General features: G+C 59.2%; 1 protein-coding gene across 2 annotated transcripts; it reads left to right on the top strand.

Annotated features, from left to right (window-relative positions):
• Positions 1-1,082: 1,082 nt before the first annotated feature.
• Positions 1,083-10,076, top strand: ARRDC2 (arrestin domain containing 2). Of its 2 annotated transcripts, none has more exons than XM_032267811.1 (8): positions 1,083-1,793; positions 5,706-5,772; positions 5,979-6,126; positions 6,592-6,694; positions 6,783-7,039; positions 7,175-7,337; positions 7,528-7,685; positions 8,882-10,076. In XM_032267811.1, the coding sequence occupies exons 1-8, from the start codon at positions 1,283-1,285 to the stop codon at positions 8,933-8,935; spliced, it is 1,461 nt and encodes a 486-aa protein (XP_032123702.1). In that variant the 5' UTR covers positions 1,083-1,282; the 3' UTR covers positions 8,936-10,076. The 2 variants fall into 2 exon arrangements, with proteins under 2 accessions (XP_032123702.1, XP_032123703.1); XM_032267812.1 differs by lacking the exon at positions 1,083-1,793 and adding an exon at positions 3,617-5,578.
• Positions 10,077-11,886: the final 1,810 nt, after the last annotated feature.

Genomic DNA, 11,886 nt, shown 5'->3' with positions numbered 1-11,886 from the left:
GGCAGATGCTGAGCCCTGGGTGCGGTGGGGAGGCCTCGTTCCTGGGGAGACGAAGCAGTGCCCAGCCTCGGAGCCCCAGGTCCTGGCAGCCTCTGATAAGGTCATCAGTCACCTGGCTCAACATGATAACTGGCCCGTGGCTGATGCAAGTATTGGACCCAAGCATGAGAAGGGAGTGGGGAGGTGCCGGTCAGACCAGCGTCGGAGTCCTGACTCTGCCACTGCTGGGTGGGAGTGGGGAGGTGCCGGTCAGACCAGCGTCGGAGTCCTGACTCTGCCACTGCTGGGTGTCTCTGGGCAGTGGCTGGCCTCTGGAGCTTGATTGTTTTATCTGCAAAATCGGGGTGACAGTCTACTGAACCAGAACTCCCTAAAAACAGCCAGGCAACTGGTACGTGCTCAATAATGCTCCTTCCAGCCTGAGGGATCACATCGGAGTCTTTGGCAGGACTCATCATTTATACCCTATTGTCTGGCTGGGGAAACTGAGGCATGAGAAGGAAGAGGACTGTCCAGGGTGAGAGGCCAGGGTTCAGTTAAGGAACATTCATGAGTGTCCCTTCTGTGCTCACTGGTAGCTCCAGGTCTGATGGCAGAGAGGCACAGTAAACCCATAGCAGTGGGGGAAAAAAAAAAAGTAACCAAAGCCATAAAGAAATAAACAGGCCGGGTGTGGTGGCTCACGCCTTAATCTCAGTACTTGGGAGGCTGAGGCAGGAGGATCATTTGAGGTCAGGAGTTGGAGACCAGCCTGGCCAACATGGTGAAACTCCGGCTTGACTAAAAATACAAACATAAGCTGGGCGTGGTGGCACACGCCTGTCGTCAGGAACTTGGGTGGCTGAGGCAGGAGAATTACTTGAACCCAGGAGGCGGAGGTTGCAGTGAGCCCGGATCACGCCACTGTCCCCAGCCTGGGCGACAGAGCCAGACTGTGTATAAAAAAAAAAAAGAGAAAGAAAGAAAGTAAACAAGGCCAGAGGTGGCAAGGGGACTCGGAGGAAGTGACATTTGGGTGTGCGCGGCATGGGTGGGAGAACGGATCTGGCGGCGGAACAGCCCAGTGCGGAGGCGAAGAGGGGGACCCGAGGTGTTTGTGTTAGGGGGACAAGGCAGGAAGTGACACTGAAGGGGAGACTGAGGCGGTGCCGGGTGGGGGGAATGAGACCACAGGACTGAGCTCCGAGGCCTCCTCGGTGCCTCCCCGGCCATCCCCGCCCCTGCCTGCCTCTGAGTCATCAGCGCCGACCCTACAGAAAACAGGACCCGCCCAGCTCCGAGGATGGCAAAGTCTACGGCGCGTCACGGGGGCAGACGCAGAGGACCAGGAAGTTCCCCGACGACGCGCCCGCCCTGGGCCACCAGCGCCGGCCCAAGTTCCCCGGGGACCCGGGAGAAAGCTTCGGGGGCTCCCGGGGCCGCGAAGGGGGACTGCGGAGACCCAGGGGACCTGCAGGCGCGCCCCCGCCGTGCGCCTTCCCGCCGCGTGTCCAGGCTGTGGCCCCCGCCGGGCGCACAGTCCCCGCCGCGCGCCATGCGCCCTGGGGGCGTGCGCAGCTTCGCGCTGGAGCTGGCGCGGGGCCCGGGCGGCGCCTACCGCAGCGGGGAGCGGCTGTGCGGCCGGGTGCTGCTGGACGTGGCGGCGCCGCTGCGGGTGCGAGCGCTCGAGGTGAAGGCGCGCGGCGGAGCGGTCACCCACTGGCTGGAGGGTCGCAGCGTGGGCGTCAACGCCGTGTCCAGCGACTACGCGGCCGCCGAGACCTACCTGCGGCGGCGGCAGCTGCTGCTCCGAGGTGAGACACTCCGCGCGGTCCCCGCTGCAGAGCAGACACCTTCGGCTGGGACCCTCTCCAGGGCCGGAAGCCCTTCCACTTAGAACCTCTGCGATCGGGTGATCCTTTTTCAAGGAGTAGGAACCCCCTTCCCGGGGTTCAGACCCTCCCGCAGGCCAGGAGTTCAAGACTAGCCTGGGCGACATGGCGAAACCCCATGTCTCCAAAAAATACAAAAATTAGCCAGGCTGGTGGCGCGCGCCTGGAGTCCCAGCTACAGGCTGAAGTGGGAAGATCGCTCGAGCCTGGGAGGTAGAGGCTGCAGTGGGCTGAGATCGCATCACTGCACGCCAGCCTGGACACTCGCCCAGCCCCGGTCAGGACCCCCAATAACCGGAAACGTCTACCCAGGGTCTGGGCGTTCCCCTCTCTGGAGCCAGACGCCCTCTGCTTAGAGGCTGTGCGGTGGGGAGACCCCTTTCAAAGCAGGGGGACCCTCTTATTAGAGTCCAGGGAGCCCCTGGGAAATAGAGTGGGAGATCTCCCAGGTGGACCCCGGGGTCCCCGTTGATCCCAGACCTGGAGTCCCTAATTCTCGAAGAAGGCTGCCAACTCACGTGTTTCCCTGGGCCCCAACTCAGTTTATCCCGCAGGGTCTGCATCGAGGTAGGGTTGGCGGTCTGGTGGTATTTCGCGGTGAGGAGGAGGAAGTGCATCCCAGAGGCGGGAGATGAAGTGGGGGTCACATTCTCCGGGGAGTCTGGGTCTTGGGGAGATCCCTACTCTGCCCCAACCTCAGTCCTTCTTGCATCCCAAGTGCCCCTAGGCTACACAGCCGGTCACCAGCCAGCCAGGGGCCACAGAAGGAGGCAGTCTATACCCTTGCACCCTACCGTGTGGCTGCAGGAGGGCGTCAGCCTCTCCTGGCCAAGCTAGACCTCACTATACCCGACTGTAAAATGGGCCAGGAGGGAGGCATTTTTCCCAGCGCTGTAGGCAATGGAAGCTTTAGGGACACAAGAGCCACAGATGCGGGAGACCCTCCCCTCCCCAGCAGTGGAAACAGAGGAACAAGTGCGGTGGGGCAGAGCAGGAAGGGGCCCAGGAGGCGCTTCCCTTCCCCAGCGGCCCAGAGAACTATTGGGGCCGCTTTCACCTGAAGGCCGCCCCAGACACTCAACGGCAACTTCCTTAAAACACTGAGGGGTGAGCCACCGTGCCAGGCTCCCATCTCTTAAAATACATAAAAATTGGCTGGGCACAGTGTTTCACGCCTGCAATCCCAGCACTTTGGGAGGCCGAGGCAGGAGGATCACCTGAGATCAGGAGTTCAAGACCAGGCTGGTCAACATGGTGAAACCCATCTCGACTAAATATACAAAAATTAGCCAGGCTGATTTTTCAATTAGCCCAGCTACTCAGGGGGTTAAGGCAGAAGATCGCTGGAACCGGGAGGCTGACATTCAGTGAGCCGAGATCACACCACCGCATTACAGCGGGGGTGTCAGGGTGAGACCCTGTCTCAAAAAAAAAAATTAATTAATTAATTTAATTAAATTTTTGGCCGGGTGCAGCGGCTCACACCTGTAATCCCAGCACTTTGGGAGGCTGAGGCGGGCAGATCACTTGAGCACAAGAATTCCAGACCAGCCTGGACAACATGGCGAAACCCCGTCTCTACAAAAATTAGCTGGGCGTGGTGGTGCACACCTGTAGTCCCAGCTACTCCCGAGGCTGAGATGAGAGGATCACTTCAGCCCGGGAGGCAGAGGTTGCAGTGAGTTGAGATGGTGCCACTGCACTCCAGTACAGGTGACAGAGTGAGATCCTGTCTCAAAAAAAAAAAAAAAAATTAAAATTTTGTAAACGTTTAAGAAAAAAAAAAAAGATCCTGGAGAGGTGAGGCCAGTGGGGCTGCTGTGTGACCTCGGGCAGGGGCCTGCCCCTCTCTGGGCCTCTGGGGTCCATCTGTGAAATGAATTGAGGAAGGCGCTGGCTTAGTAGTCCCTTCAGGGTTACCTCATCCGCTTCCCCCCCGGACTTAACAGCCTACTCTCTCCCGTCCAGGGTCCCCTGAGACCTGGCACAAGGTCCCTGGCTTTCAACTGCAAAGCTAGGCAGCCTTCCAGGCTGATCACTGTGCCTCCAGCCCCTTCGTTCCTGTTCTGACCCTCATCACGGGCTGCGAGTGCCCGTGTTTGTTTATAACCGCCCCCCCCCCACACCCACACCCCTCACCGAGGTGCTGGAGGCCTGGTGTCTCCTGAGCCAGGTGCAGAAGAAGACACTCGGGGCAGGGGATGGGTTCAGCGGCAGCGCATTCCGCTGCCACAAGAGGGCGCCAGCGTCCCACAGGCGGCGCAGAGGCCGCTCCGCCGGAGAAAACTCCGCGCGGCTTTTCTTTTTAAATTAGCCCAGCTGCTCCGGGGGCTAAGGCAGAAGAATCGCTGGGAACTGAAGCCCAGCGAGAGGTCACGCCGTCCCGAGGGCACCCCGCAGCCGTTGACCTGCGGGCGCCCAAGCGTCCCTTGCACTCGGCTCCGTGGAGGGGCGGGGGCTGAGGATGCCTGGAGCAGGCACAAGGGCTTGGGGGAAGGTCGGGTTTGCCAGAGGCTGAAAACGGGAAAGAACGTCAGGTCGTAGGTGCCGCCCGGGCAGATGCACCGAGGCGCGACTGAGTGACGGTGTGTCCGGAGCAGGGCGATGACCCGGGAGCGAGGCTCTTGGAGGGGTCCAGCTGGGGCTGCACGATGATCCCTGCACAACCTTCTCAAGTCAGGACTGATTTTTATTTTCTCCCGGCTCTAGAGAGGGGGAAACTGAGGTTCCAAGAGGTTGTTATTTGCCCAGGACCAGCAGCTGAGCCGGGCTTGAATCAGCGGAGGGTGCGGCAGGCACCGGTGTGGACGGCGGTCGGTCCCACCCACCTCCTCCTCGTCCCCCTTTGCATACCGGGGGAAACAGGCCGGGAACAGTCATAGGCTCTCGGGCCCTCAACGGGGGCGAGGGCCCCCTGCCCCAAATCCGGCCGGACATGCCTCGAGTCACGTCTACCAGGGGCGGCTGGTGAGCGATTAAGCCTAGAGACTGAAGGCTCTGCTGGGTGACCTCAGATCTGGGCCCTGCCTCTGGACGTCAGTTTCCCCTCTCTGCTCCGGGAGTCCGCGAGAGACCACCTCTGGCCGCCTCAGGGCCTCAATTTCCCCCCAGGGTCCGCGAGGGCAGGGGGCAGCCGGTGGTGAGCAGGGGCGTTTGTTATTTTGCTCCACGCCTGGGCGGAGCCACGCCCCTTGTCGCGCTATTGGTGGAGTCCCTCCTGGGGGCGGGGTGAGAGGCGGTGGCCCCGCCCCTCACCCTGCCGTATAAAAGTGGCGCCGACGCAAGGCGCCTGGCTGTTCTAGTCCAGTTGACGAGCGCGCCTGCGCGTTGAGGGCGAGTTTGCGTTCTGAGGCTGCAGCGTCGGCTCCGTGAGCTGCCGGGTCGCGGGTTCGAGGCCAGGTTCCGCGTGTCTTGGGTTCGCAGCCCGGACGCGATGCTATTCGACAAGGTGAAAGCGTTCTCGGTGCAGTTGGACGGCGCGACCACGGGCGCCGAGCCCGTGTTCAGCGGCGGACAGACCGTGGCAGGCCGGGTGCTGCTGGAGCTGGCGAGCGCCATGCGTGTGGGTGCCCTGAGGCTGCGCGCGCGGGGCCGCGCCCACGTGCACTGGACCGAGTCGCGCAGCGCGGGCTCGAGCACGGCTTACACGCAGAGCTACAGCGAGCGCGTGGAGGTCGTGAGCCACCGCGCCACGCTTCTGGCGCCAGGTACGGATCGGGGGCCCCCGCTCGGTGCACCGGTTGTGTGCTTCCCATCACCCGGACGGTGGTACCCCGGTCAGCCCTGGGACCCCAGCGCAACCGCTCAGTCACCTCCTTTTGCTCCTACCTGCAGACACCGGAGAGACCACGACCCTGCCTCCCGGGCGCCATGAGTTCCTGTTCAGCTTCCAGCTGCCCCCGTAAGTCCTCTGGGGTACAGGGTTGCGGGGGAGTCCCTAAGCCTGCCGCCCCCTCCAGATTCTTTCCTCCCATACTGGATATCTGGGCACCACTGAGCCCCAAGACTCTCCCCTGGGAGACCCCCGGAGTGTCTGTGTGTGTCGCCTTCTCCCTGCCTGCGTGTCTCTGTGTCTCGCCCCCTGAAGTTCCCTTCCCTCCACCCCAGGACCCTGGTGACATCCTTCGAGGGCAAACACGGCAGTGTCCGTTACTGTATCAAGGCCACCCTGCACCGGCCCTGGATCCCAGCACGCAGGGCAAGGAAGGTGTTCACTGTCATCGAGCCGGTAGACATCAACACGCCCGCGCTGCTGGTGAGTGGCCACCCTGGGAGGTAGGATGGGAGTATTGTAGGGCGGGGCCTGGCTGCTGGGTGACACCGACTGAGAAGTTGGGGGGTCATAGGTGGGCCCTGGCCGGGAGGCAGGCAGGTGTGGGAATGGGTGTGGAATCCACTGGGATCTGCCCCCATTTGCTGTGTGACTCTGGGCAAGTGTCTTGCCCTTTCTGAGCCTCAGATGCCTCTTCTGTGAAAGAGACCAGAGCTAGAGCTTACCAAACACGAATGACACACCAAACACTTGGCTTGTACATTTCACTTCTGGCTTTATAAGATGGGTTGTATCCCTGGCTCTGTTTTATAGATAATTTCTGGATTGTTAAAAAGAAACCAAGCCCTGCCCAAAGTCCTCTCTCAGCTGGGAGTGGTTTGGAAGTTGCACGGTGTCTCTGGTTTGCACAAAATGACTCATCCATGTCACTTTCCTCTACACTGACAGGCACCTCAAGCGGGGGCTCAGGAAAAGGTCGCCCGATCCTGGTACCGTAACCGCGGCCTCGTCTCGCTTTCAGCCAAGATCGACCGCAAGGGCTACACGCCAGGTAGCAGGCAGACCGGACTGGGTCGGGACAGGGGCTGGCGTCGGGGCTGCAGGAGGGGAAACTGAGGCCCCGCTGCCCCTCGCTGCAGGAGAGGTCATCCCCGTCTTTGCCGAGATCGACAACAGCTCCACGTGTCCTGTGCTGCCTCGGGCGGCCGTGGTGCAGACGCAGACGTTCATGGCCCGAGGCGCCCGAAAGCAGAAACAGGCGGTGGTGGCCAGCCTCGCGGGCGAGCCGGTGGGCCCGGGGCAGCGGGCGCTGTGGCAGGGCCGGGCGCTGCAGATACCGCCGGTGGGTCCTTCCATCCTGCACTGCCGCGTTCTCCACGTGGACTACGCGCTCAAGGTAGGACATCCTGCATCCACCCCGTATCCCTCAGATTGTGGGTACATGGGGCCACCATCTCCCCAGGCATAGGAGGGAGGTGGGGGTCGGCGAGGCTGCCCGGGCGCCCTCCCTTATGATGGTTCCTTCCTCCAGGTCTGCGTGGACATCCCCGGCACATCCAAGCTACTGCTGGAGCTGCCACTGGTGATCGGCACCATCCCCTTGCACCCCTTCGGCAGCCGCTCCTCCAGCGTGGGCAGCCACGCCAGCTTCCTGCTGGACTGGGGTCTGGGGGCCTTGCCGGAGCGGCCTGAGGGTAAGCTCCCGCCCTGCTGGCATGCAGGGGGTGGGTGGGTACACGGAGAGGCGGATACCAGGTCAACTCTGTCACTGTCAATCCCCCGGAATCCCAGCCCCAGAGCTGGCACAAGCCGGCTCCCGGCCCCTGGTCCCTTGGAGCAGGGCTGTCCTCTGCCAGCCTCACCCACCCTGTCTCTCCATTCCAGCTCCTCCTGAGTACTCGGAGGTGGTAGCCGACACTGAGGCGGCAGCCTTGGGGCAGAGCCCCTTCCCGCTCCCGCAGGACCCCGACGTGAGCCTGGAAGGCCCGTTCTTCGCCTACTTCCAAGAGTTCCGCTACCGCCCGCCACCCCTGTACTCCGAGGTGAGTTCAGGGATCTGAGAGGCACCATGCCTCCCTGGGCCCTGGGAGCCTCCGTGGGGTGGGAGACATACAGCAGATAGGTTTTTTTGTTTTTTAAGCCAGGGTCTGGCTCTGTCACCCAGGCTGGCGTGCAGTGGCGCAGTCATAGCTCTCTGCAGCCTCAACCTCCTGGGGCTTAATTGATCCTCTCGGCTCAGCCTCTTGAATAGCTGGGGCTGCAGGCGCGCAAGCCACCACATCCCGCTAATTTTTTGTTTGTTTGTTTTGAGGTGGAGTTTTGCTCTTGTCACCCAGGCTGGAGTGCAGTGGCGCGATCTTGACGCACTGCAAACTCCACCTGCCGGGTTCAAGGGATTCTCCTGCCTCAGCCTCCTGAGTAGCTGGGATGACAGGCACACGCCACCCCCCTGGCTAGTTTTTGTATTTTTAGTAGAGACGAGGTTTCACCATGTTGGTCAGGCTGGTCTCGAACTCCTGACCCCAGGCGACTCACCCGCCTTGGCCTCCCAAAGTGCTGGGATCAAAGGCATGAGCCACCTCGCTCAGCCTCCATCTCTTAAAATACATAAAAATTGGCCAGGCACGGTGGCTCCCACCTGTCATCCCAGCAGTTTGGGAGGCCAAGGTGGGCAGATCACCTGGGGTCAGGAGTTCGAGACCAGCCTGGCCAACATGGCAAAACCCCATCTCTACTAAAAATACAAAAATTAGCCAGGCGTGGTGGTGCACACCTGTGATCCCAGCTACTCAGGAGGCTGAGGCAGGAGAATCGCTTGAACCGGGAGGTGGAGATTGCGGTGAGCCAAGATCGCGCCGCACTGCACTCCAGCCTGGGCGACAGAGTGAGACTCTGTCTCAAAAAATAAGACAAAATGAAATAAAAATAAAGCACACAGGAGGATGGGCTTAGATTATCTGCAGATATTATGCCATTTTATATGGGGACCTGAGCATCTGTGGATTTTGGTGTCCACAGGATTCCCAGAACCAGCCCCCTTGTGGGCACCGGGAGATACTACACGCTTAGCTCCAGAGCCCTCCTCCCACCCAAGTCGCGGTGGTGTCTGCCCTAGGCACCACCCGCGATGGCCTCTTCCCTGGCCAAGGGTGGGAGTTAGGAGATGGCTGGATGGGGCGGTGTTTCTGAATTTCTGTTTCCAGTATCCCCCAAGGCTTAATGGGAACATTTCTCTCAGGAGGATCCAAACCCACCCTCGGAGGCCATGAGGCCGCGCTGCACGACTTGCTGAACGGCACGGGGACACCTCAAGGAACGAGGGTGCACACTTGCTTTCAGCCACCGTGACTGCAGGGAGCGGCTGGACCAAGCACTGACCTTCCCAACTACATCAAAGTTGGGGAAACCAAGTCTCGGAGTGAGGCGGGGCCTTTCCGATGTCACAGGGAACAGAGGAAGAGCCAGGCTGGAATCTGACTTATCTGGACCGCTGCCCTTGCAAGGCACTGACTTCCCAGGGCAACATCCGAGACACTGTTTAATAACCTGTCTTCCCAGCCTGTGGGCAGCGCTGGAGCCCTCCAGGAACCTTCAGTCTGGAATATGCAGAGCCACAGACAGTTCCAACGTCATGGAACCAGAAGAAGAGACCTGCAGCTGGGAGAGTCCAGACAGGAAGCAGAGAAGTCTTCCTTCCAGAGGGGGGATTTTTAGCTGAGGCTTTGAAGTATGAATAGGAGCTCAGCAGGCAGACGAATGAGGAAGAAAAGTCAGAGAAGGACAGAGCTGAATGACGTTTGGAATCTACTCCATTTATTGTAAAATTGGGGGTTCAGAGGGCAAGGGCCTCTGAGTTGAGGCCACACAGTGAGGTCCAGTGGGTGAAAGGACCCAGGAATGAGGCGTTCAGGAAAGAAAGCAGGTTGTCACACTCTGTGGGGTCTGTGGGTGGCAGGGGCAGCCGCTCCAGCCTTTGAAGACTTTGAAAGCCAGAGATCCCTGGCGCAGGCTTGGATTTCCTGGGAGTTCTTCCAAGTACCCAGGGGCATCAGAGCTGCCTGAGTGTTACATGGCCTCGGGGAACCCGGGTTCAGGGTAGGACAGGCAAGACCAGACACCTAACATGCAAAATGAAAACACTGGGCTCGCAGCTGAACAGTGAAGGATTCGAGACGAGCAGCATCACGCCATGCCTGGGGACAGAGGTCAGCCGAAGGGGACACACAGGGACTGCTGTGCTTCCAGAAGCTCCGTGTCCTGGAGAAAAGCACTAAAAGGGGCAGCTGGACAAGCCCCCAGCTGTGGAGTCGCCGCTCTGGCTGGGGCAGGGCCCGGCCTGGGACTCAGCATTTCTGATACGCCTTAAGAAATCATTGTTTTGTACGATTATTTTTTAAAAGTAAACGTGTGGAGAAAAACCACTTCTTTCTTGGGCTTCTTGATTTTTCCCCAACCTGGCTGCTGAGGGAACCAGCACTGTCATCCCCGGTCACCTTCTTGGAGACTGAATTCCTGGCCAAAGAGGGCGGAGGGGCCCATGATTCAGAAGGGGAAACTGAGGCCCAGGCCTGGGAGGGAGTTGGCACAAGGACACACGGGGAGGCTGAGGTGGGGCAGGGGCTGAGTCCTGGGCCCCTCACCTGCACCCCCTGGGACAGTCTCAGAAGCTGGTGGGGGCGACGAGCAACGGACAGGCAGAGAACTCTATCATCGGAGTGGGGAGGAGGGGCTGGAGCTGGCAGGAGCCGCTGGCGTGCAGGCACATCTTGTCACCTGAGTCTAGGTTTGGTTTTGTGTGTGTGTGTGTGTGTGTTTGTTTGTTTTTTTTTTGAGGACTCTTCCTCTGTCACTGCCCAGGCTGGAGTGCAGTGGCATGATCTCAGCTCACTGCAACCTCCGCCTCCCAGGTTCAAGAGACTCTCCTGCCTCAGCCTCCCAAGTAGCTGGGATTACAGGTGCCTGCCACCACGCCTGGCTAATTTTTGTATGCTTTTAGTAGAGATGGGGTTTCATCATATTGGCCTTGAACTTCTGACCTCAGGTGATCTGGCAACCTCAGTCTCCCAAAGTGCTAGGATTGCAGGTGTGAGCCACGTGCCCAGCCCTGGATCTGCTTTTATTGAGGTGAAATTCACATTAAATTCACCATTTGAAAGTGTTCGGGATACTTCACAACGTAGCAGGTGGTCCATTCATGTTTCCTTTGCTTTGATTTGCTCTCACTCCGTTGCCCAGGCTGGACTTCAATGGCCGGATCATAGCAGCCTCAGCCTCCCGGGCTTAAGGAATCCAAGTAGCTGGGACCACAAGTGTGCACCGCCACACCCAGCTAATTATTTTTATTTATGTGTTCATTTAATATTTATTTTCCTGAGACCGAGTTTTGCTCTGTCACCCAGACTGGAGTGCAGTGGCATGATCTTGGCTCACTGCAACCTCCGCCTCCTGGGTTCAAACGGTTCTCCTGCCTCAGCCTCCCCAGGAGCTGGGATTACAGGCACGCACCACCACACCTGGCTCATTTTTGTATTTCTAGTAGAGACGGGGTTTCACCATGTTGGCCAGGCTGGTCTGGAACTCCCGATCCACCCACCTCGGCCTCCCAAAGTGCTGGGATTACAGGCATGAGCCACCGTACCCGGCCTAATTTTTTGTAGAGGCAAGCTCTCCGTTTGTTTCCCAGATTGGTCTCGAACTCCTGGGCTCCAGCAGTCCTCCTGCCTCAGCCTCTCAGAGTGCTGGGATGACAGGGGTGAGCCACTGTGCCCAGCTATTCAGTGTTACACACCATCACCACCATCTATTTCCAGAACATTTCTATCCCTGCCAAAGGAAACCCCGTCCCTTTGGCCACTCACGATCAATCCCCATCCCCCCTCCCACCCCCTGGCAACCACTCATCCACTTTCTGTGTCTCTGGATTTGCCTATTTTGAACATTTCGTATCGATGGAATCATACAGCCTTTTGTGTCTGGCTTTTATCGCTCAGCATGTTTTCGGGGTTCATCCACATTATATCATGTATCAGAACTTCATTCATTTTTCTGGTTGAAAAATATTCCATCATGTGCACGGACCTCGTTGTGTTTAGCCATTCACCCGAGGATGGATATCTGGATTGTCTCCACGACTTGGCTATGGTGAATCTTGCTGCTAAGGACACACGTGTTCAAAGAAGGAAGGAAGGAAAGAGAGAGAGAGGGAGGGAGGGAGGGAGAGAGAGGAAGGGAGGAAGGGAGGAA

This window comes from Sapajus apella, unplaced genomic scaffold (assembly GCF_009761245.1).
Source record: "Sapajus apella isolate SASKATOON/1434 unplaced genomic scaffold, GSC_monkey_1.0 scaffold173, whole genome shotgun sequence".
Classification (NCBI taxonomy): domain Eukaryota; kingdom Metazoa; phylum Chordata; class Mammalia; order Primates; family Cebidae; genus Sapajus; species Sapajus apella.
This window is presented reverse-complemented; position numbering and strand designations above follow the sequence as displayed.